Here is a 26,170-nt window from a genome sequence, read left to right as displayed (position 1 = left end):
TCCTAGATTCTAGTATGCATGGCATACAGCGACCAAACAAGTGACGTAGATACGCTTCTGATTCTAAACCGGCTTCTTGAGGCCGAAGAGATGGGTCAGCACATAGAATTGATTCTGATTCTAAACAGGCTTCTTGAGGCTGAAGAGATGGGTCAGCACATAGAGTTGCCTGCTCCCATGCCTGATGATCTCATTTCAGTCTGTAGGGCCCACAGACGGAAGGGGACAAGGAATTTCCTCAGTTTCCTCCCACACAAACATCATGGCATCACACTACCCCAAAAACAAACAAACAAATAAAGTAGTAGAACAGATTTCGTATTATCTATGTTCTGCCAACTACTGCTTCTATGAAGCCCCAAATCCATTGAACATTCAAAAAGAAACCAAAGACCTACCTATAAATGACTTGAAATAGGAAAAAAAAAAAAACCCGAGATTATCTCATGTAAGATTATAAGATTAGTATAATAATGTATGCCTTCATATACTTTGGGAAGAAAATAGCAGGAAACTGACTGAAGACGTCTCCCACAATGAAATAAAAGTGTTTTAGTCTTGTGAAGAAGTCCAGGGTACTGGTCCAGGGAAGTCAAAAGCACAGCGCATCAATGGCCACAGGGCAAGTCCAGGCCACCATGCATTTGGTGCTTCCTGCCACCTTCCCACGCAAGCTCTTATGACCACAGAGTTAAGATGTGTGCACAGGGTAAATCAAGATAAACTGACGGCATTTATCTGGAAGGCTACAATCAAAAAATAGATAATTGATCCAGACTTTCATCAATCACTCTTTGGTTAGTTGAATTTTGAATGACTGAATTCTTCTTTTTTATATTATTATTATTAATTTATTTTTATTCTTTTTAATTAAAATTCCCACCTGCTCCCCGTTTCCCATTTCCCTCCCCCTCCTCCCAAATATTGCCCCCTCCCCCCACTCCCGACTGAATTCTTCTTGAGGTCATCCTTTTGTATTTCCTGCTTTGCCAAACACCTCCTCTAAGGTCAGAATGAAACTTCCTCCACACGTTTAAATGACTTTCCTTCACCTTCATTCCCAGGTACATGAGGAGATGATTCAAACTGATTCTTGTAAGAAAACGGACTGCAGCATAAATTACATCCAATGGTTCACCTAACCCAACCTTTTAAAGTATCTGTGAGTGAAAGAAGGCCGCCCTAGAGACTTCTCTTTAGAACAGGGCTTGTGTTTACATGAACACCCCAGGTGTCTGCAAGACCGGACAGCACAGCTGAGATCTAAGCACAGATACTTTCTCTCTGTTTAGTGCTCTGTTTCCACGTGGGGACATTAAGTCAGCTTCCCTGCTCCAGATTTCACATATCAAGTCATCTATTCTGGTACTCTTCTCATTTTTGATGAAGAGTTGGTTTTTAAAGTGAGAGTGGCAGGGCTGGAGAGATGGCTCAGTGGTTAAGAGCACTGACTGCTCTTCCAGAGATCCTGAGTTCAATTCCCAGCAACCATATGGTGGCTCACAACCACCTGTAATGAGATCTGGTGCCCTCTTCTGGCCTGCAACAGACATGCAGACAGAATACTGTATACATAATTAATAAATCTTTAAAAATAAATAAACTTTGAGAGTGGCCACTGAGTGTGGTGATTACACCTGTAATCTCAGCACCTACCTGAGTGTACCAGGCTTTTTCTTTTTGAGCCACCAACCAGCACCAGATCATGACATGGAAACTTCTTATTAGTTGGGAATGCTTTGTAGAGAGCCATGTGGAATCACACCTGATGGCTATGCATAGAGAGCTGCGTGGAGTCGCACCTGATGGTGCTGGCTCCTGCCCTCCACGATCCCGAAAGCGAGTGCTCTCTGTGATAATCAACTCCTAATATCAACTAGGCCTGACTATTATCATGCAATGATTGTCAGCTGCTTACATATGCATGGACCTATGAGCAGTGCCCATCTGGCAATCCAGGATTGGTAGCCCATGCCTACTTAAGGGATGGGAGAGGTTTGCCCTGGGAGAGAGGAAGAGAGAGAGGGAGAGAGTTAGTGAGAGAGAGAAAGAGAGAGAGAGATTTTACAATTGTTAACAAGGTCCTGAATAAACTGCTTAGCAAGAAGAGCTCCGGGGTTGCGCGTCTTCCTTGCTGGCCGAGGGAGACTGCGACAATGTTGTCTTACTAGCTCTTATAACTTAATCTGTTTCTATTCATCTATGTTTTGCCTCAGAGATTTTTACCTTTCTCTCTGTATGCCCTACTTTAACTTTTTTTTTTTTTAATTTGGTTTTTGGTTTTTGTTTTGTGGCTGTTGGCTGGCTAGTGACTGCCTGACTTCTGGCTCCAGGCATGTCCCTCTCGTTCTCCCTCATTCTCTTCTCCTCTTCTTCTGTTTTTTTCCTGAATCTAGATTTGTTTGTTTGTTTGGTTGGTTTGTTTGTTTTAAGGATTTTATTTAGCCGGGCGATGGTGGCGCACGCCTTTAATCCCAGCACTCGGGAGGCAGAGGCAGGCGGATCTCTGTGAGTTCGAGACCAGCCTGGTCTACAGAGCTAGTTCCAGGACAGGCTCCAAAGCCACAGAGAAACCCTGTCTCGAAAAACCAAAAATAAATAAATAAATAAATAAATAAATAAATAAATATTTTATTTATTATGTATACAGTGTTCTGTATGCATGTACACCTGCAGGTCAGAAGAGGGCACCAGATCTCATAGATGGTTGTGAGCCACCATGTGGTTGCTGGGTCTTGAACTCAGGACCTCTGGAAGAGGAGACACTACTCTTAACCTCTGAGCCATCTCTCCAGCCCCACCCCACCCCCTTTTTTTTTAAAGATTTTTTTTGTTTTTTGTTTTTTCAAGACAGGGTTTCTCTGTTGCTTTGGATCCTGTCCTGGAACTAGCTCGAACCTAGATTTTTTTTTCCTCCAACTTATTCTCTTTGCCTGCCAGCCCCACCTATACCTCTCCCGGCCAGCTATTGGTCATTCAGCTTTTTATTAGACCAGGCAGGCAAAGGGAAACAAATGCAATACATATTTACATAACTGAACAAATACAGCAAAACAAATGTAACACATTCTTACATTGCTAAACAAACACAACATAAGCAGATGTAACATACCTTTACACAGTTAAAGTAATATCCCACAGCATAAGCAAATGTAACACATCTTTACAAAATTAAAATAATATTCTACAAAACATGAGTCTGAGGCAAGATCATCAGACCAAGGCCAGCAAGGGCATCATGGAGTTCCAAAACAGCCTGATTTCACCATAGCCCCACCCCCCTGAACTGGCAGCTAGGGTTACCTCTTCTGGGGGTTGGGGGCATTGGTGAGGACAAGAGAGCATAGAAATAATGACACAGTTGATGTAGGGACAAAAATCCCCATTCATGGTCTTGACCATAAGTCTAAAACAGTATCTTTGGTCCTGACCTGAACGGAGGTCAGAAATGCCAAAACACGCTGGGGTTCAGATTCCTACCATTGCTCCTAAATTATTTTATGGATCCCTCTTCAGACGAGGAACTGTTACAGAAACACTGGAGGCCCAGTATTGGAAAGCTGTTGCCTTCTAGCCAAAAGTATGCAATCTACTTCTAGGTAGAAACATTCTATAGTCTCTTCCTCTTAAGGGATTTAACCCAGTCAGGCCAACCAACCATCTGACCAAGCATGTTAGTAAGGATTCCCTAGGGGGATGTGTTCTTAATTTCTTTTCTATTCCAGTGATAAGAGACCATGACCAAGGCATCTTATAAAACAGAGTTTAATTGGGCTTATGACTCCAGAGGATTAGAGCCCACGATGGGGGAGCAAAGGCATGGCAACAGGTGGCTGGGGCAGGAGCTGAGAGCTCACATCTGATGTCACAACCAGTGAGGCAAAGAGGACACCAGAAATGGTGGGAATCTTTTGAAACCCCAGTGACACACCTCCTTCAACAAAGTCACACCCCTAATCCTTTCCAAACAGTTCTACCAACTGGCAACCAAGTATTCTAACATATGAGTCTATGGGGGCCATTCTCATCCAATCACCACAGATGGACACACACACAGACACACACAGACACACACAATTTATTGTCAGCTTATGTTAAAATAGTAACAACAACTGAATCCTACCCAGAGGCTCGTAGTAGTTTGATCTTTGAGGCTGGGTGGCTCAGCAGTTGGAGCAGCTCAGCAGGTGCTGTCTCTCACTGGGGAGAGCAGAAACCAAGTAGGTGAACAGTCTACAAGGGTGAGCGCATCACCAGATCCAGTCTGGTTCTACAAACCTAAAAGGCTCCTAGATGACTGGTGGGGTCTGTAGTCCATGCTGAACACCTGGAAACGCTGTTGCTGGTAACAGAGAAGGGATCAGCAGCAGTAACGGTAAATCAACTCAGAGGCAAGAAGCAAAGCCAGCAATGCTGGCCAAAACCCAAGAATGTTTTCTCTGGTTCTTCGGCCTTTGAACTCTTTCTCTAAGGCTCCCCTCCTCGGCATGTGGCTGCTTGTCTGCCATATGATTGAACTCTATGCTGGCTTAACTCAAGCAGTATGACTTTCTCACTCTGTCATCCCAGTAGCTTGCCTGCCCTGAAGTTTTTAATTTTTTTTTCAAACTCTAATAAAAATGCCCTTGAACTTAAAAGGGGAGATAATCTATTTGAAACATTTGGGCAAAGCGTTGTACATGAGATCATCTCTGATGTCACGGAAAAAGGCAGTCACGAGATATCTATTCTCCTTTGCTTTCTATTTTAGCGATAAAACACCGACTAAAAGCAGCCTGAGGAGGAAAGTTTATTTGATTTACACTTCACAGGGCATCACTGAGACAAGCCAGGATAGGAACTGAAGGCAAGAACCTGGACACAAGAACTGAAGCAGATCCCATAGAGGATGCTGCCTGCTAACTTACACTCCATGGCTGGCTCAGCCTACTGCTTTATACAACCCGGACCACCTGCTCTGTGGTGGCTCGGGGCTGGGCCCTCCCACATCAATCAATAATGACCCAATCTGATAGAAGCATTTTCTCAATTGAGCATCCCTCTTCTAAGATGCCTCCAGCTTGTACCAAAATGACAAACTACCCAGCACACTTCTATCCCTCCGATTTCCCACCATCAAATTGTCATTGTTGATCTAGATCTGGGGACCAAGTTCCTTGCCTCCTGCCCTTCTCTTTCCCAAAGCCAATCTGTCTCCTGATAACTGTCTTCACGGAAGCCTCTCACTCCAGGATCAGCCCTTTTTGTCAACAATCTCATCAACCAGGCTTTTCAACTCTGCTTGTTTCTTCCCCTTCACAGGTAAACTAAAGAACTGTCTGTGACTCCCACTTCTCCAGGAGTTCTGAGTGGTTCAGTTCTCAGCTTCCTGCATCCTGGCCTCTTGTCTTGCACGCTGGCTCGCAAGAACTACTGATGCACATCCCTAGGGGGGCTGTGTTGTTCAGACTGAGACCCTTTAGGAGGAAAAGGCACAGTTTTAAATGCTCAGGAATGGTAGGGGTTGTACCTGCCCCATATACAAATTAGGACCTAAGGCCAACCTATCCACGTCTTCACTGGGATGTTGCAAATTTCTCTCAGGATGAAAACAGGCCACCATTTTCCTGACAACAGGACTTAGTCTTGTGTTGAAGCAGTGGCTACAGCAATGTGTGCTCGGTCACATGAGGTTGATGGTTGTTGTGGAACCAAAGGGACCTGTTTCTAGAGAGATTTCTGTAAAGCCTCAGGCCCACCTAACAGTAAAGAAAAATTTTATTGGTGATACTAAAGAAAATACAAAAGAATATAATTTGAGAGAGTTTTGAAAAGTATGAAAACCATCCAAAAGATTGAAACCATCCAAGTTACGGAAGACAGGCAAAGTGGGGGAAAGGATTTGCTTTTGTAACTAAAAAAAAAAAAAGATTTCATTTTATGTGCATGAGTGTTTTGCTTACACCTCATTCCTGTGCCTGGTGCACGAGGAGGTCAGAAAAGGGCATTGGAGCCGGGCGGTGGTGGCACACGCCTTTAATCCCAGCACTCGGGAGGCAGAGGCAGGCGGATCTCTGTGAGTTCGAGGCCAGCCTGGTCTACAAGAGTTAGTTCCAGGACAGGAACCAAAAGCTACGGAGAAACCCTGTCTCAAAAATCCAAAAAAAAAAAAAAAAAGGCATTCATTGATTGGACTCTATGGAACTGGAGTTATGGGTAGTTATGAGCTCCCATGTGGGTGCTGGGAATTGAACCCAGGTCCTCTTCAAGAGCAACAAATGCTCTTAACCACTGTGCCATCTCTCCAGCCCCTGCATTTGAAACTTTTGATAATCATGACACAGCAGATGTCCTCCATCTCCCTCTCCCCCATATCTACTCCTCCATCTCCCTTAAAACAAACAAACCCACAGGCCTCCCAGAGGTATCAACTGAACACAGCACACCAAATCACAATAAGACTAGGCACAAACCCTCATATCAAGGCTGGGTGAGGCAACCCAGTAGGAGGAAAAGGGTTTGAAGCACAAGCAGAGAATCAGAGACATCCCCGCTCCCACTGTTAGGGGTCCCACAAGAGCTCTAAGCTACATAATCATAATGTATTCGCAGAAGACCTAACTCAGACCCATACAGGACTCGTGATTGTCACTTTAGTATCCGGAGACCCTATGAACCCTGCTTAGTTGATTCTGTGGGTCTCTGCATTTGCTCCCATCAGAGGAAAATGCCTCTCTGATGACAACTGGGCGAGGCACTGATTTATGAGTGCAGCAGAATATCATTAGGAATTCATTTCATTGACTTTTGTTTTTTGCAGTCATATTTGGTTCTAACCAGGATCTTCCCAGACTCTGAAGCTATAGATTCAGAATGTGGTGTCAATTGGCTGCCTGTGCCTGAGATCTTTTATCAGCTGTAGTTTTGCTTTGTCTTTTTCTTTTCACTGTGGTGGGAATATAACTCGATAAATTGTGGTAGTGATACCAGGAACTAAAAAAGAAAGAAAAAAAGGAATTTTTAACCATTAAAAATTAACTTATAGATCAAAATTATCTTAGAAAATATTCTTACTGGGTTGGAGAGATGGCTCAGTGGTTAAGAGCATTGCCTGCTCTTCCAAAGGTCCTGAGTTCAATTCCCAGCAACTACATGGTGGCTCACAACCATCTGTAATGAGGTCTGGTGCCCTCTTCTGGCCTGGAGACATACACACAGACAGAATATTGTATACACAATAAATAAATAAATAAATAAATATTTTTTAAAAAAAGAAACTATTCTTACTTCATTTATAAGAGTTTTCTATTTTATATTTATAGGCATCTCTCTGTAAACAAGCAATCAAATGTGGTGAAAGCTAGAGCCAGGAAAAGAGCAAGATGGACAGGAGAGAAGGGACGGGAACGAAGGCGAGTCTGCACTGTCACGTATCTAGATTCCGAATATGGAAGAAAGCGTGAGGTTCCAGTCATTTCCTGTAAACGTTCTTTTCATCTTTCTTTATGGCAGAATAAAATCCCATTGTATACATGAACTGCACTTTCTTAATACATTCATCTGTTGATGGACATCTAGGGGGGCTCCATTTCTCAGCCATTGTAATAGCATAGCAGTAAACACGGCTGAGCAAACACTGTGTGGAATGCAGCGGCTGGCGGAGTCAAGTCATACTGTAGTCCTGGCTTTGGCTCTGTCTTCTGTACCAGCCGACAGTCCCAGCAGCATAAGGGCTCTGACTCCCTTACCTTTGCGGTCTTTTTTTTTTTTTTTTAATGACATCCATTCTTCAAGCAGTGAAGAGACTGTGACCATCACTTTGTGGAAATGGAAAAGGAAATGCCTGTCCTTTTCTGGGGACTATCTAAGCATGGCATCTTCATTTCTTGTTGGTTTAGGTTGTTTCTTCCTTGAGAAGTGGTCATAAGGACATCACTGTGGTCCATGTGGTTCAGTCCTCTTTGCCTATAAATGACTCAATTTTAGATCAAACAGGTATCCAGTGCATAGATGCAGACTTGCCTGGGCGGGGGGGATGTGAAAGTGGGGATTACATAAGTAGCATTTAAAAACAACTAGCTGGCCAGGATTGGTGCTCCCCTTTAATCCCAGCACTCGGGAGGCAAACACAGGTGGATCTCTGTGAGTTCGAGGCCAGAGCGGTCTACAAAGTGAGTTCCAGGACAGGCTCCAAAGCTACTAGAAAAACCATTTTAAAAGGAACAATTAACAATTATATTGATTGTATAAGTATATTCTTATTGTCTGTATCAGAAGTATTAAAAGGCATAATTTTATAGGGGCTGAGGAGATGGCTCAGTGGGCAAGGTGCTTGCTGTGCAAGCATGAGGACCTAAGTTCAAGCCCAGCACCCATACAAAGAGAGAATGGTGGCGTGCACCTCGATCCAAGGACTGGGGAGACAAAGATAAACTTTGGGCCTGACTCAGTTAACTTTAGTGAGAGATGTCTAAAAACAAACAAACAAACAAACAAAAACGGTAGAGAGCAACTGAAGAAGACACCTGTGCTGAGCCCTGGCGTCAACACAAATGCATACATACATGAGCATACACAAGAGCTAGTGCACACACACACAAACAAGCATAATTAGAAGCCTGACGCATACCTACTCTGCAACCTAAAATATTGAGGCATTGAAGGTGAAAATCATCTCTAAAAGTCCTCCTAGATAGAAAGATTATATAAGCAGATTACATGGCCCAGTTCTGTGTTGTTTAAACCCTAAATTCTCCACTTAAACTAGACCTATTTCCTCCTTACTTTTCTCAATTCTATAAATGCCATTAATCTACATTTTGTTGTTGTTGTTTTTTTCAAAACAGTGTTTCTCTTTATAGCTGTCCTGGCTGTCCTGGAACTCACTTTGTAGACCAGGCTGGCCTTGAACTCACTGAGGTCCAACTGTCTCTGCCTCCCAGTTGCTGGGATTAAAGGCATGCACCACCACCGCCTGGCTCATGCATCTAGATCTTAATCGAGTAAACTGAACATCATGCCCAGTACTTTGCCTTTCCCTCTGTCCAACACACCTTTTGATAGGTTTCAAAAATATACAGCTCAATCGCAGGCCACAACTGCCCAAATGACTGGGTAGCCCACTTGTGGCCCTTCTCCATTCTCTCTGTTCCCCCCAAACCCAATGGTGGGGTCACCCCTAGCACTGTAACAGACCATCTCCTGCTGGCCTCCCTTTCCCCCAGCCTCTAACAGCAGCATCCCCCGTGAACACACCAGGTAAGCAGGCCATAGGATCTTCTCTGAAAATCCAAAGAAGAAACAAAGAGCAAGGAACAAAACACTCACCCACCAAAGACAAACCCAGAAATCAGCAGCTATAATCACCACAAACCCAGATGCCTAGACACCAATATAAAAGCACAATCAATAAAAGGCAGGGCACTATGTCTCCACCAGAGAACAGCCATGCTACCACAGCAGGTCCCAAATATTCCAACACTATTGAAGCACAAGAAAAAGACCTTAAAACCACAGTATCCAGACAACAGAGGTCCTTAAAGAGGAAACAAATAGCCAGGTGGTGGTGGCACATGCCTTTAATCCCAGCACTCGGGAGGCAGAGGCAGGCAGATCTCTGTGAGTTCGAGGCCAGCCTGGTCTACAAGAGCTAGTTCCAGGACAGGAACCAAAAAACTACGGAGAAACCCTGTCTTGGAAAAAAAAATAAGAGGAAACAAATAAATCCCTTAAAGAAATCCAGGAAAAGATAAACAATTGGAGAAAATGAATAACTCTCTTAAAGAAAGAAAAAAAAAACTTGAAGGAAACAAATAAAACTGTTCAAGACTGTTCAAGGCCTGAAAGTGGAAATATAAGCAATAAAGAAAACACAAACTGAGAGAATTCTGGAAATGAAAAATTTAGGAATTCAAACAGGAACTACAGAGGCAAGCTTCACCAACAGAATACAAAAGATGGAGGAGAGAATCTCAGGCATTGAAAATACGATGAAAGAAATACATACATCAGTCAAAGAAAATTTTAAGTTTAAAAAGTTACACAAATTAATCCCAGCACTCGGGAGGCAGAGGCAGGCGGATCTCTGTGAGTTCGAGACCAGCCTGGTCTACAGAGCTAGTTCCAGAACAGGCTCCAAAGCCATAGAGAAACCCTGTCTCGAAAAAAAAAAAAAATTACACAAAATATCTAGGAGATCTGGGACATTATGAAAAGACAAAACCTAAGAATAATAGGAATAGAAGAAGAATCCCAGCTCAAAGTTCCAGAAAATATTTTCAAAAAAATCATATAGAATAGTCCTAACCGGGCTGGAGAGATGGCTCAGAGGTTAAGAGCATTGCCTGCTCTTCCAAAGGTCCTGAGTTCAATTCCCAGCAACCACATGGTGGCTCACAACCATCTGTAATGAGGTCTGGTGCCCTCTTCTGGCCTGCAGGCATACACACAGACAGAATGTTGTATACATAATAATTAAATAAATATTTTTTTTAAAAAAAAAGAATAGTCCTAACCTACAGAAGGAGATGCCTATAAAAGTACAAGACGTTTACAGAACACCAAATAAATTGGACAGAAAAGAAAGTTCCCTTGCCATATAATAATCAAAATACTAAACATACAAAACAAAGGAAGGTGTTGAAAGTGGGGAAAGACCAAGTAACATATAAATGCAGAATTACATTATTACCTATCAGAATTACACCTGACTTCTCAGAAGGGCCTGGACAGATGTGCTGCAGACTCTATATGAGGATTTTTGCCTTCTCCTATTGTATCTTGTTTGTGTGTGTGTGTGTGTGTGTGTGTGAGTGAGTGTGTGTATGTTTGTTGTCTCTTGGAAGTGCTCTTTTCTGAAGGGAAACGGGGAGTGGATCTGCAGGAGAGGGGAAGTGGAAAGGTATGGGTGGAATGGAAGGAGGAGAAACTCTGGTCAGGATGTATTGTACAAGGAAAGAATCTATTCTCAATTTAAAAAAGAGATTACATTTTGAGAGCTCATGAATGAGTGCAGCAGTGTCTCATGGGTTGGGATGTGGACTGAAGAAAAAGGAAAAGTCCCTCAGTTGTCAGGATACTTACCACGGCTATACAAAGCCCTGGACTCATAACCCTAATTCTTAGTATTTGTAGAGTAGCTAAACTACCCATTAAAGTTGCTTGTCTAAGACAGGTTTTACTATGTAGATCAGGTTGGCTTTGAACTCTTTAATTCTTTTGCCTTAGCCTCTTGAGTACTGGGATTATAGTTTTGTATCATATACAACCACTAAAACGTTTTGTAGCCTCAAAAAGCAATAACCCGTTCCCATGGTCATGTGGTGAAAACTTTGATTAACCCAGATAGACTGCCAACTAAGCATGGACAAAGAAATTCTGCCTTCCTTTGCCCTATGAAGTAGCGCTTTCACATTTTTGAACCTTTTTTCCCTCCACATTTGATAGTGGTTTTGCTGTTTAAAATCGACTCCCAAGCAGAGCTCAAATGTCAGCTAATGTTCATTCCTGACCAAAAGAAAAGAGTATTCTTCAGGTACGAGTTAGTGTTGTTGAAACTGATGTTAAGGAATTAACAATATAAGTTAACTAAGATGTTTTAAAACAGAAATACTTGTAATATATTGATTTGTTGATAAAAAATGTTGACAGAGGCTCCTGGGAGCCTAATGCTTTATTTCTTCTAGGGACAATGGCTCATTATTTGCTATTTCATCGTTAACAGAATGTATTGCCCAAGAACTACAAACAATAAGAACTACAAACACATTGGTTTTTCCACTATAAAAAAATGTCAAGGAGGAGCTGGAGAAATGGCTCAGTGGTTAAGAGCACTGTCTGCTCTTCCAGAGGTCCTGAGTTCAATTCCCAGCAACCACATGGTGGCTCCAAACCACCTGTAATGAGATCTGGCGCCCTCCTCTGGCGTGTGGGTATACATGGAGGCAGAAAGTTGTATACATAATAAATAAATAAATGTTTAAAAAAAAAGAAAAAAAAATGTCAAGGAAAGTTGGGGAGGGAGGCGGATACAGAAAATAAACCAGGGTACACAGGTAGTCATGGATGTTTTTACTCTGAACCAGAAAATCATGGCAAAATTAATGCCCAATGCCTTTCCCAAGTGAAATAATACAGCCTAGAACTCAGCATTATGAACAGGGAGCTGGTCTAGAATTTGAAAGGCAAGTTTACTGAAAAGAAGGAAGAGGAAAAGATTACAGTTAGGATAAGAGAAAAGAAGACGAAGAGGAACACGAAGAGGATGACATTTAAATCCCTCCAGGCAGTCTCTTACCTTCTAGAACAGTAACATTTGAGCAAAACTATCATCTACAACAGAGCAATGGGTAACATGTCTTTTCTGTCAACCAAACATATGGACTTAATTAAAACACTCGACGGATTCTTTCTTAATTAAATCATTTGAAGTGGGAAGACTCATTTCTAATCTAGATCTTTTGAGGTGGGAAGATCCACCTTTAATCTGGGCTACACCTTGGCCGGGCAGTGGTGGCGCACGCCTTTAATCCCAGCACTCGGGAGGCAGAGGCAGGAGGATCTCTGTGAGTTCGAGACCAGCCTGGTCTACAGAGCTAGTTCCAGGACAGGCTCCAAAACCACAGAGAAACCCTGTCTCGAAAAAACAACAACAAAACAACCTGGGCCACACCTTCTGTTGTCGGCTATAGAAAGAACACGGAAGAAGGAAGCTTGCTCACTGCCTGCTTGCTCTCATTCTCCACGGCAAACTCATCCTTTTACTAGCATTGGAGCGTACTTCTTCAGGATTCCAATTTATACTAGAACGTGCCTGAGACAGCCAGTCTTTGAGACTGGACAACTACTGAATCGGTAGACCTTCCATTGGTAGACAGACATTGTTGGATCACAGCCTGTAAGCCAGTCTAATACATCCCCTTTCCAAAGACAGACAGACAGACAGACAGACAGACAGATAGATAGATGGACGGATGACTCATTCTACCAGTTCTATCTTCTAGAGAACCCTGACTAGTACAGGTAATATTTGCCATAACTATTTATTATCTACAAATAGTTTTTTGGTTTTTTTTTTTTTTTTTTTTTTTTTTTTGATTTTCAAGACAGGGTTTCTCCGTAGCTTTTGGTTCCTGTCCTGGAGCTAGCTTTTCTAGACCAGGCTGGCCTTGAACTCACAGAGATCCGCCTGCCTCTGCCTCCCGAGTGCTGGGATTAAAGGCGTGCGCCACCACCGCCCGGCCTCTACAAATAGTTTTAATATAAATTGTTGGATCAATTCAATGGCCCTTTCTTACAATATTATATAGTAATTTGCCAAAACATTTGTAATTTTTCTTTGGAATGTTTGTAAGACATTAATTAGAGTTAGACAACAGTGGGTTTATCTTAAAATTTAACTTTTTGCCCATGGTGGTCCATTCCTATAACCCAGCACTCTAGAGGCTGAAGTAAGATCACAAGGCAAAATAAGCCTAGGCATATAGCAAAACTATCCCAAACAACAATACAATTTTTAAAATTAAACCACTATTTTTTCTTAATAGTTTTTACCTTTCTTCCTTTTGTTTCTTTTTCTTTCTTTTTTTCTTTCTTTTTTGCCTTCCTCCCTCTCTCCCTCTCACTCTCTCTCCCTCCCTCCTTCCTTTTTTTTAAATTAAAGTCGAATCACAATCTATGGCTATCCTTTCCCTCAAGGCCTAAAATACAGCAGGAATTTTCTAAATGCGAAGATTCGAAAGTACCACTAGATGGGGCAAGAACTAAAGACATCTTTATCTGCAAGTGATGTGTTTCGAGGGTTTGGAGCTAATCTTAGAGGATTTAAGGAGCTCAAGGTCAGCCTCAAAACAGAGGCTGTAAAGCTCAGTAGGAAGTGTTTGCTGAGCTTGTGAAATCCAGCACAACAGGAACCTGCGCACCTATGACACCTGAACTCAGGAAATAGAGTTCAAGATCATCCCTGTACTAAACGGCAACTTTGAGGCCCGACTAAATTACTTGGGACTCTTTCTTTAAAGGGGGAAATGGAGGATAGCGGCCATTTTAAGTGCTACCAATTCCAATCCTGCTTGAGCGGTGTGCTTAGCGAGTTCCAGACTGCCCGAAGCTACAGTCTGAGACCTTGGATTTAAAAAGTTAAACAACAACAACAAAAAAAAAAAACAGTTGTTTTTGTTTTCAAAAGACACAGAGCTGTTACGCCAAGAACGTGTAAAAGGGATTGCCACCAGAACTCCATGCTTCCCACACCAGTGCTCTTCTCAGTAAATGTGCTGGCAAATTCTTACAGAACATTACAATAAACCAGAATTGTAGGTCTTAAAACCCTTTCCATTTTTTGTACGTATAATGCTTGTGTATGTGAGCGCAGGTGTTCTCAGTATCTTAGGACAGAAACTTGGTTGATCTTTGCTGCTCATGCCAGCTCACACTTCCACGGCCACTTCCTTCCATAAGAGCATGGCCTGCTGGGATCATTGGTCTGTACTACCACCCCCAGCCTCACTGGGGCTCTGGGGACTGGAACTCAGTCCTCACACTTAAACAGAAAGTATTTTACCCACTGAATCATCTCTCCAGACCCAAACTATACTTACACACACACCATCACGTATATGTGCTGGTGTGTGTGTGTGTGTGTGTGTGTGTGTGTGGTGTATGCTGCGTTTTTTTGTTTTGTCTGGGTACTGAATCCAGAACTCTTGACATGCTGGGTAAGCTATCTCTTAAGCTACAATCCAAATCTTTTTCCCAGTCTTTTGTACAGTAATACTAAGAAAGGTAAGTTGCTATATGCATAGAGCACACATTACAGATATAACCCACTTTATCTCCTCGATGCTTATTTTTTTTTTTTTTTTTGGTTTTTCGAGACAGGGTTTCTTTTTTTTTTTCTTTTCTTTTTTTTTTTTTTGGTTTTTCGAGACAGGGTTTCTCTGTGGTTTTGGAGCCTGTCCTGGAACTAGCTCTTGTAGACCAGGCTGGTCTCGAACTCACAGAGATCCACCTGCCTCTGCCTCCCAAGTGCTAGGATTAAAGGCGTGCGCCACCACCGCCCGGCTCTCTGTGGTTTTTGGAGCCTGTCCTGGAACTAGCTCTTGTAGACCAGGCTGGTCTCGAACTCACAGAGATCCGCCTGCCTCTGCCTCCCGAGTGCTGGGATTAAAGGCGTGCGCCACCATCGCCCGGCTGGAACTAGCTCTTGTAGACCAGGCTGGACTTGAACTCAGAGATTCGCCTGCCTCTGCCTCCCGAGTGCTGGGATTAAAGGCGTGCGCCACCAACGCCCGGCTCCTCGATGCTTTTATACATAGGCTGTCTACCATCTCAGAATTGTACTCCCGAGTAAGGCAAGGTACTGCTTTGGGATGGAAGACTCACAAACATGGAGCTACTTTGGGGGGAATTGGCGGGCTAACCTGGACCAGTACTCTTCTTTTGGTGGACTTTTACTTGCACCATCATCGCCCTGTTGGAAAAGAAACCAAACTCAATGTGTGAAGACTGGCGGGAGAAGAGGGCATTCTATATTTCTCTAAATTCCTCAGCTTAATGTTTTGCATCCAAAGACAAAAGCAAAATTTTAGTTTAGAAAACGATTAGATTTTCTAATTCTTCACAAAATGTTTAAGGACCTCATACACAAAAGAAATCCTATAGGACGGAAATACTCAAGACTACGGAGCATCAGGACCTTAAGTTTAAGGACATTATTCGCTGCTAGTTCAGGCCAGCCAACTGCAGCAAGAGCTGCAGGGCAGACACGTGACTGGAATACAAACGACCGAGATTGGGAATGAAGGCAAACAGCACGGTTCGACTGCCACCTGACTCATTTCCCACTCCGGCCATGAGCACACACCTTGGCCCCATCCCTCTGGGTCCCGGGTGCTAGAGGCCCGCTCTGCAGCAGGACGTTTCCCCCGCGGGAGTGGGGGTTGTAGGAGCCGAGCTCTGGGTGTACTTCCTACAGCTCAGGGAAGCCACCGAACACGGACCAGCTCCGTTACTGTGCTTGCGGCGCTGTCCGGGCCTGGCCCCAGCCCCTGATACTCCGCGGCTGACAGAGACGAACTCTTCGCGGCGGCAGCGGAGTCCGAGAACTCCAGGCCGACCGCGGCCTCTAGGCGGGTGCGGGGCTGGGCAGCCCGGAGCCGCAAGGTTCTAGGCTGACGCGCTTTGCGCTGGCATTTTTTGTGGTTGAGAACGCACGACGATCTGCTGACAGGTCTGAACTTTCTGGCCCGCTGAGAGCCAGCGAGAAAAACAGCGGGCGACGCCGAAAGACCAACACCTACAGCTCTAGTTTTTAGGGTTAGAGAAGCCGCGCGCCGCCCGTCCGCCCGTCGGGACGCCCTTAAATACCAGGGTCAGCGCGCGCGCTGATTGGTCGGCGCCCAACTCTCGCCCGTGCTTGCACTCTCGCGCTCTCTCGCGAACGTCCTCCCACGCCCTTTAACCCCACCCCCTTCCCCCCCCACCTCCCCTTTCCCTTTCCCCGCCTCTTTTTTTCCTAGGCGTTCTCTCTCAAAAAAATAAAATAAAACTGGGCGGTGGTGGCGCAATCCCAGCACTGAGGAGGCAGAGGCAGAAGCAGATGGAGCTCTGTGAGTTCGAGGCCAGCCTGGTCTACAAGCGCTAGTGTCAGGACAGGCGCCAAAGCTACACAGAGAAACCCTGCCTCGGAAAATGAATGAATGAATGAATGAATGAATGAATGAATGAATGAATGAATGAATGAATGAATGAATGAATGAATGAAACGGTCAATTTCCTGCTGTGAGCACAAGCACACACAAACATCAGAGGTGGGCTGGAGAGATGGCTCAGAGGTTAAGAACATTGCTTGTTCTTCCAAAGGTCCTGAGTTCAATTCCCAGCAACCACATGGTGGCTCACAACCATCTGTAATTGGGGTCTGGTGCCCTCTTCTGGTCTGCAGACATACACACAGACAGAATATTGTATACATAATAAATAAATTAAAAAAAAAAACATCAGAGGTGATATTAGTGATATTTTCACTAACACCCCTCCCCCCAGACCCAACCACCCCTGCCGCATGGCTTGCTGGCATAAATCTTTTTCTTTCTTTTTTTTTTTTTTTTTTTTTTTTTTTTTGCTTTTTTCAAGACAGGGTTTCTCTGTGGTTTTGGAGCCTGTCCTGGAACTAGCTCTTGTAGACCAGGCTGGTCTCGAACTCACAGAGATCCGCCTGCCTCTGCCTCCCGAGTGCTGGGATTAAAGGCATGCACCACCATCGCCGGCTATTAGGGATCAACCTACCCCAAGATCCAGTAATACCACTATTGGGAATATACCCAAGAGATGCCACATCAAATGACAAAAGTATCTGTTCAACTATGTTCATAGCAGCATTGTTTGTAATAGCCAAAACCTGGAAACAACCTAGATGCCCTTCAATGGAGGAATGGATGAAGAAAGTGTGGAATATATACATATTAGAGTACTACTCAGCAGTAAAAAACAATGACTTCTCGAATTTTGCGTGCAAATGGATGGAAATAGAAAACACTATCCTGAGTGAGGTATCCCAGACCCAAAAAGAGGAACATGGGATGTACTCACTCATAATCGGTTTCTAGCCATAAGTAAAAGACATTAAGCATATAATGTGCGATCCTATAGAAGTTAAATAAGAAAGTGAACCCAAAGAAAATCATATAGTCATCCGCATGGAGAGGGGGAAGTAGACAAGATTGCAGGGCAAAAAATGGGAACTTGCGGGTGAGGTGGCATGGGGCAAAGGGGAAATGGGATGAGAAATATGAGAAGGGGAGGATGGGAGGAGCTCGGGGGATTGGGATGGTTGGGATATAGGAAGGATGGATACGGGAGCAGCGAAGTATATATCCTATCTAAGGGAGCCATCTTAGGGTTGGCAAGAGACTTGACTCTAGAGGGGTTCGCAGGTGTCCAGGAATATGTCCCCAGCTGGTACCTTGGGCAACTAAGGAGAGGGAACCTGAAATGACCCTATCCTATACTGATGAATATCTTGCATATCACCTTAGAACCTTCATCTGGCGATGGATCAAGGTAGAGACAGAGTCTCAATTTGGAGCAACGGTCTGAGCTCTTAAGGTCCAAATGAGGAGCAGAAGGAGGGAGAACAAGAGCAAAAAATCAGGACCACGAGGGATGCACCCACCCACTGTGACAGTGGAACTGATTTATTAGGAGCCCACCAAGGCCAGCTGGTCTGGGACTGAATAAGCATGGGTTGATTCCGGACTCTCTGAGCATGGCGGTCAACGAAGACTGATGAGAAGCCAAGGACAATGGCACTAGGTTTCAATCCTAATACATGAACTGGCTTTGTGGGAGCTTAGCCTGTTTAGAAGCTCACCTTCCTGGACGTAGATAGAAGACCTTCGTCTTCCCGCAGGGCAGAGAATTTGGACTGCTCTTCAGTATCGAGAGGGAGGGGGAATGGTGTGGGGGGAGGAGAAGAGGAGTGGGGATAGGGGGAGGGGAGTGGGGGGAGGGGGCAATATTTGGGAGGAGGGGAGGGAAATGGGAAACGGGGAGCAGGTGGAAATTTTAATTAAAAAAGAATAAAAAATAAAAAATAAAAAAAAAAAAAAAAAAAAAAAAAAAGACAGGGTTTCTCTGTGGTTTTGGAGCCTGTCCTGGAACTAGCTCTTGTAGACCAGGCTGGTCTCGAACTCACAGAGATCCGCCTGCCTCTGCCTCCCGAGTGCTGGGATTAAAGGCATGCACCACCATCGCCGGCTAGCATAAATCTTTAATCCCAACACTTAAGACACAGGCAAGGGATCTAGGAGTTTGAGGCTAGCCTGTTCTACATAGTTAGGTCCAGAAAGAAAAAGGAACTAAAAGGGTTGAGGGTAGAGGCACAAGTCTATAATCCCAGCATTTAGGATGCTGGGGCAGGAGGTCAGCAGTTCAAGGGCAGCGAAAAGTTAAAAATCTCCTTTTTTATTGTTTTGTTTTCAGGTTGAGTTACTTGCCCGCCCACCCTTTTCACACCCGAGTTCTGTTTTTCCTCCGCTGTTCTTCCCCGGGCAGCGAAGGCTTCTAACCAACTTGGTGTCTACATATCCACTAGGAGAACACCACCGTGGACATGAAGAGTACAGAGACGGAAAACCTTCCAAGAGCACCGCTAGTGACGGAAAAAGACAAATTTTGTTGTTGCAATTTTTGGTGTTTTTGTTGGTGGTGGTGGTGGTGGTGGTGGTGGTGGTGGTGGTGGTGGTGGTGGTGGTTTTGTTTTTTGTTTTTTCGAGACAGGGTTTCTCTATAGCTTTGGAGCCTGTCCTGGAACTAGCTCTTGTAGACCAGGCTGGCCTCGAACTCACAGAGATCCGCCTGCCTCTGCCTCCCGAGTGCTGGGATTAAAGGCGTGCGCCACCACCGCCCAGCGGAAGACAAAAAATGCATAAATTGGCATGGTGGCTCCTAGCTGTAGAATTCAGAACCTAAAAAGGGGGCCCCAGTAGCCATGGTTCAGCGGTAAAGGCACTTAACACCAAGTCTGATAACCTGAGTTCCACCTCTGGAACCCACACAGGGTCCTACTTATAAGGAAACAAACAAACATGTTAGAAACAAACAAATGACAAAAAAACAACAGGAGGCTTGCAAGAGATGCTCTCTGCTCAGGCCCTGCTTGCAGAGCTCTCTCTAGCTAGCAGCTACCTACACCATATACAAAGACCAGCGGGGAACATAGAAATTGTTCATCCTTGAAGTGAACCCAGAGTCTTGTGTCCCTTCCAGCTCCCTGTGGTACCCGCGAGTGACTGTGTTTGCCACAGCACCTAATATCAGTCAAGGTACACAGCCTCACTAAGTGGACCAGATTGACCTTGAATTTGCTGCAATCCTCCAGCCTTTGCTTCTCCTGAGAGGGCAAGCAACTGAGTAAACCACCATACCCAGCTTCTAAGACATTTAAATTCCAACCATTTCTTAAGCCCAGTCCCAAACCAAACCTCTCAGTGCATTCCTTAAGCACGGACTTGTATTGGACCCTGTGATCATTTTACGGTTAAGTACACTAAATCTACCCTCTGCTAGAATGGAAATTTAGCATCGAATGCTACATTTCTTAGTAGACTTGTGGGCTTTGCTTTGCTTTGCTTTTGACAGTTTCTGTATGTTGTGGGGAGTGGAAGAAGCCCCTGACTGAGTGAAGTTGAGTGAATGGGACCTTTGACAGGTTACAACCATGACAAAGACCTGTGGAGGGCCAAGGTCTCAGACCCATGGCAAATTGGCAAAGCCATTTTCCCATGTGAACCCGTCTCATTTTGATTTTGATCCAAGTAGAAATGTTTATAGAAGTAAAATCCAATTTATATGTGAAAATTAATTGTTGGACCTAAACCCAACACAAAAATAATTCTAATGAACTCAATACACAATAGCTAAATCCAAACTGGGATTAGATACCTACTAATTAGACTTAAACCTTATTAACTCACTAACAAAATTATTTGCCAGAGAACTACTAGCTACAGTTTAAAACTCAAAGGACTTGACAGTACCATCTAGATCCATTTAGAAGAGCCTGTTCTATAATCAATAAAGTCCATTATACCTCATCATCCCATGCTAATTCAGCCTATATACCACCATCTTCAGCAAACCCTAAAAAGGAGCAATCATAAGCAAAAGAATAACCATAAAATCATTAGCTTAAGGTGTAGCCTGTAATATGGGAAGCAAGGGGCTGTATTCTCTGAACAAGAACACCCACATTTCCCTTTATGAAACTGAAAGGACTCAGGAGGAGTTAGTAGTAAATGAAGAAAATAGCTAATCTGAAGGGGCTGGAGAGATGGCTCAGTGGTTAAGAGCATTGCCTATTCTTCCAAAGGTCCTGAGTTCAAATCCCAGCAACCACATGGTGGCTCACAACCATCTATAATGAGGTCTGGTGACCTCTTGTGGCCTGCAGACAGAATATTGTATACATAATAAATAAATATTTAAAAAAATAGCTGATCTGGAGTGTGCACACATCACCTGTCACCCTCCTCAAATGAAATACATGATACCTGATATATAATCACCCGTCAATCAAACTATGAGAGGAGATAAATCATAAGGCAAGCATACCAGAAAGTGTGTCGCTGGGAAAAATGACTCCTGGGGACAGAAAACATTTATCACAAGTACCTGAGGAATGCTGACTGTTGTCTAACTACCAAAAATCCTTCTATAGTCCAACTTGAATTCCTTTCTAGACATATGGACTCATCTTCTTTATTGTGTGAAGTGAGGATGTGACCTCTCAAAGATGTGGGTGAGGGGAAGGTTGTTACGGTAGACCTATGGGAGAGAACAGACAGAGGCGTCTGGAAGAGTTCAGAGAAGGGAGAGAAGCAGCGTAGCACACTGGACATGGCCAGCCTACTGAATGGCCCAGGAGAAAAAGCATGGGACAGTACCAAGTGAGGGGGCCGAGTAGAAGACCAGGGGAGCTCACGGCCAAAATCGCAGGGTTATATAGAAATGAGAAGCCAGGGGAAGGGAAGACCATGACTGGCAAAGTTTAAGGTAAGGGACGGGTGAGAAGAGCTGAGAGGAGCCAGGGGTACCAAGTGAGCCTGGAGGCCAGCATGCTCGTTGGTATGTTGACAGGCACCAGGGTTCGCCATTCGTCTGGAGTTTCTTTTGGACCTGACACTTAAAAATCTGCAAGAATTGTCCACCCCTGCTCTTTCTTACTCCTTTGCCTCTCTTGTAGACAGCCCTGGCCACGCCCAGTTGCCTTCTCTCTCAGCTTTGGACTTCTCCAGAAGCCTTGGATACTTCCCCCTAACTGAGTGGCCATTTTGGCAGTTTCTTTCCTGTGCCCCATCTCATACAACTGTGACCATTATTATTACAAAATGAAAAAAAAAAAGAAGAAACGAAAGGAGGAAGGACATGACTGCTTCTAAGTTCAGTGCGGGAGAAAGTTTATTGTAGGCAAAAGGGAGACATAGCCAGAGGCAGAGACAAATGGGAGCATCCAGAGTGGTCATGACCCTGAGCCATGTGCGGAGGGCAAGGGCAAAGAGGGGAACCAGGTCCAGCAGCCAGGAGGCCCAAGGAGAGGAGAGGTAAACAAAATGGATTATATAGGGAAGGGCAGATGGGAGGAGAGAAATTTAGGGTAGGGGTGGGGTATGCCATCCAGGAGGGCCCTGTAACAGGCAGGGATAGAGGAATGCCGGGAGAACCTGGCAGTTAGTGTCCAGTCTGGTGTGTTAAATAGGCACCTTCGCTATTTGTTCTGGGTTTGAAACCTAACAATTGCACCATTTCCTGCCCTGTTATATTGAGAACCAGGCCCAAAGTCACAAGCCTCTAAATTCCAGCCGCCTGGGTGAGTGAAGCCCAGGGATTACAAATTGAAATCCAGCCTGGGCAATGAATGTAACAGGAGATACTATCTTGAAATACAAAGTTAAAAAGAGGGCTGGGGATATAGGTCAGTGATAGAGTGCTTAGCACGCACGAGACTCTAAATCTGAGTCCCAGAACTACCAAAAACATTTTAGGAAAGAAAGTGGCCATTCCAATAATAGAAATGTTTTTTTGTTCTCCCAGAATTAGAATACCCACAGTGTTTTGTTGTGTACACTCAAAAATGTTTTACTCATCATTTTTTGTCTGCATTTCAGAAGCATCTTTGGTGTACTATATTGGGTCCAACTTCTTCAAATTCTGCAGCAGTGATCCACATGTCTTGGAAGGCAGACAAAGATGCAAGGATAGACCCCCCCATCCACACTGATATTTTCCTCTCTGGGGGAGCGATAACCTGCACAGGGGTATTGGCCGGTGCCATCTTTGCCACATCCTTAACCAGCCGCTTGTCTAAACCAGGGAAACTGGTGGATCCTCCAGCAAGTATAATATTGGAGAAGAAGGCATTCCTGAGATCTGTGTCGCAATTCATGATGCTGCTGAGACACATCTTATCAATGCCAGGCGTGTCAACATTCAGAAGCCTTGGCGAGAAGAGGGCCTCTGGGCAACGGAAGACCTGGTTATGAAGTTTGATAGTCTTCCCATCAGGCAGTGTGTACATTTTCTCTAGGCCAGGTTCCTTGGCCATTTCCTCCTCATAGTTCATCGCCACATAACAGATATTCTCCTTAATGTCCGTAACAATCTTTCTGTCCCCAGTTCTAAGCAGCATGACACCATCGTCCTTCAACAACATCATGAGGTAGCTGGTGAGGTCAAGTCCCGCCACATCTAGCTGTTTTACACCATGAGGTAGACAGTAACCCTCAAAGACTGGCACACACTGAGTAATCCCAGCACCTGAATTCAGCACCAGGCCAGTGGTGAAGCCGGCAGCAAAGAGTGCCAACACAGCCTGGACAGACAGATAGAAGGCAGGGACGCCCAGGTTTTCAAAGAACACTTCAGAGATGTGCTGCCGGTCCAGCAGCGGGTTCAGTGCAGGCTCTGTAACCAAGACTGGGCCATCCCTGGGCTTCAGGTTCAGGCTACAGTCATAGATATGCTTCCACATGATCTCCATGTCCCCCCAGGAAGAAATGAGGCCCCGGTCCACCGGATAGCTGGAGGAAGAACAATAAGATACATAAGTCTTGTGCTTTTGTTGTTAATGGTGGTTTTTAGATTTTTTATAAAATTATATATATGAATTATATAATATAAGTATATTACATAATTAATATATAATAGAATTTATATACATAATATATTACACACACACACACACACACACATATATATATATATATATATAATTTGATAGTTCTTGTTTTGAGAGAGTCTCACTGCGTAGCCCCGGCTAAGCCTAGAATTCAATTTGTAGACCAAGCTGGTCTGGAATTCAGACTCTTGCCTCTGCTTCTGCTGGGATTAAAGGTGTGCTACATAGATCTTTAACATGTGTCCTCTCTGGTCTGTTTCAGCTAATGTGAGTATTGATTAGTATTGCTTTCTGGTCAACAACAGAAGATAAATGGCAGTAAATGGCTACCTTTCTCTACAGGCATTTTGCTTAGCCAGCATTTTTTCCTCTTTGGAGAATGTGACTTCAAAAAGTTGGGAAATTTCCACATTCTGGTAGTTGTAAATAGTTCAAGAGACCATGCCAAATGACCAAAGCTATAACTTAAGTCATATTCTTAGGCGAAATACATTTGTGTAAAGAGAACAGAGGTTTTTGTGAGGGGGTTTCTCTCCCTGGTCCTTTCAGGGTGGCTTTAGTTCTGGACTCTCTGCCCTCTCCCACACCCACCCAGGCTGCAGCATCTCCTGGTACCTGATGGACAGGAAGCTCCTGCGCTCCTGAGCTTGGTCACCCACACACAGCTCCAGCGCGCAGTCCACTGCAGTGTTGTGGCCCTTGGCCCGGCCCAGGATGTTCGGGTAAACGAACTGGGGCTCCCGGGTCCCAGCCAGGCCCGCCTTGATCATTCCCGAACCACTGTCGATCACCACCGGTGGCTGGTAGCCGCTCATGTCGCCGGCGCTGCTGCCTGTGCGGCCTCGGGACCGCCCCTCCCGGAGGACCTGCACCCGGAGCCCCGCGTCACAGAGGACCCAGCCACCCGCCGGCCCGTGCCGCCGCTTCTCTGGGCTGAGTCTCAATGCAGCCGCTGGAAACTCGCAACCTGAACACCAGAACACCAGGCTTCCCTCGCGAAACATACGAAAGCTCACGATTTGCGATTTGCGAGGAACTTTCTAGAAAACTATAACAAGCTTTTTTTTTTTTTTTTTTTTTTTTTTTTTTTTTTTAAATGACTGTCCCAAAGTCCTTGAGTTAACCGGAGTGTTTCTGGGCCACGGGGAGACTGGTGGACACCCTTGAAACCGGGGGATGACCTGGGAATATTGCAGGAAGGCTCAACTTCGGGGGGGGGGGTGGATGCTGGGGTGTGAAACGAGTTTATGTCCTGTAGGTATCGTAGATAATGCCACGTCTTTCCTGTAGTTTCTAAAGGTGTACGCAATTAAAAGGGCAGAACGCTTTTGGTTGTTTTGTAAGACATTTTAGCAAGGCTGGCCAAGATAACTCACTAGAATTCCCCTCTTCAGCCTCTGAGTTCTGGGGTGCTTAGCTTCCCCCCTCCCCCATCTTTCCCATTCCTCATTTCTTCTTCTTTTCCTCTTCTTTTTCATCTTTTTGGATTCTATCTCTAGGTTCTCTGAAGCTAATTTTCATTTCCTGGGGTTGATATTTAGAAATAAGGACACGTCTGTCAGTTGGTAAGAAAAGAAATTCCTTAGATTATTATGAAGTTCAGTTCAGAAGAAAGTACGTTGCGCGGCAAACAGCGTCTTTGGTTTCTGATCTGGCGCATCCCTCATTTAGGGGTTTTAAAACTGGGCACAAATTAGGACCTTTGGTAAGTATTCAGAAACAGTATGGGGAAAGAAAATGTGATTTACACGTCCTCCCACCAGAAGCAAGCCGAGGGGAGGGGACCCTGGCAACTGCGTGCCACAGCTTCTCCAACAGGAGAGCATAACCTGCCGGAACCGAGACGAAAACCAAGCAAAAGGGCCAGAAACGAGGGTGTCTGGTCTCTAGCGGCAGGGATTTGCAAGGAGTTTGCAAGCAAGTTCAGACTTTGAAATCGTTTCAGCACCATTTAGTTAACGATGTGGCCTCCCCCCTCCCCTTTCCCCACTGAAAATTACATGAGTCTTTAAACATTTACAAAGCGTATATGAGAACATCACATATCAAGAGCCATTCACCAGCCCCAGCCAGCTGGGTTTCCGTAGTGTAGTGGTTATCACGTTCGCCTAACACGCGAAAGGTCCCCGGTTCGAAACCGGGCGGAAACACATGCTCTTCCGGTTTTTTCCTTCCCTTCTAACCATTGTTTGTTGTCTGGGCTTTTCAAAAGCTAGGCTCTCAAAACCCTGATGACAAATCCTGCAAGTGGTAACTTGCCACCTGGGGAAATACGCTAAGAAATCTGTTTTTACTCAACTATTTTAATGTTGAAAACAAACACCCCGAGAACACCAAGCAAAAAGTACTGATGAGGTGGCTGTTGATCCACCAGCCAAATAAAACCAACTGTTAGCTCTATCTCCTCTGGAACACTTCTGTATTTGCCACTTACTTTTTCCTCTCGAGATTCCCCTTTCCCTTCCATTGCCAAACTGTGTTTTATTCTTAATCTGTATGACAAGTTCACTATGTATT

The 26,170-nt window shown here is 44.5% G+C and overlaps 1 protein-coding gene and 1 non-coding gene across 2 annotated transcripts; one reads left to right on the top strand and one right to left on the bottom strand.

The window, feature by feature from the left end:
• Window positions 1–22,022: 22,022 nt before the first annotated feature.
• Actrt3 (actin related protein T3) lies at window positions 22,023–24,483 on the bottom strand. The gene is made up of 2 exons (XM_057757269.1): window positions 24,269–24,483; window positions 22,023–23,555 (listed from the first exon to the last, which is right to left on the bottom strand). Exons 1-2 carry the CDS (start codon window positions 24,466–24,468, stop codon window positions 22,640–22,642), a joined length of 1,116 nt encoding a protein of 371 aa, XP_057613252.1. The 5' UTR covers window positions 24,469–24,483; the 3' UTR covers window positions 22,023–22,639.
• A 1,247-nt stretch (window positions 24,484–25,730) lies between these two features.
• Window positions 25,731–25,803, top strand: Trnav-aac (transfer RNA valine (anticodon AAC)). The gene has a single exon. It is a non-coding gene; the product is annotated as a tRNA-Val (tRNA).
• The last annotated feature ends 367 nt before the right edge of the window (window positions 25,804–26,170 follow it).

Source organism: Chionomys nivalis, chromosome 24 (genome assembly GCF_950005125.1).
Source record: "Chionomys nivalis chromosome 24, mChiNiv1.1, whole genome shotgun sequence".
Classification (NCBI taxonomy): domain Eukaryota; kingdom Metazoa; phylum Chordata; class Mammalia; order Rodentia; family Cricetidae; genus Chionomys; species Chionomys nivalis.
Note: the sequence above shows the minus strand (reverse complement) of the source record. Positions and strands in the feature narration are given on the sequence as shown.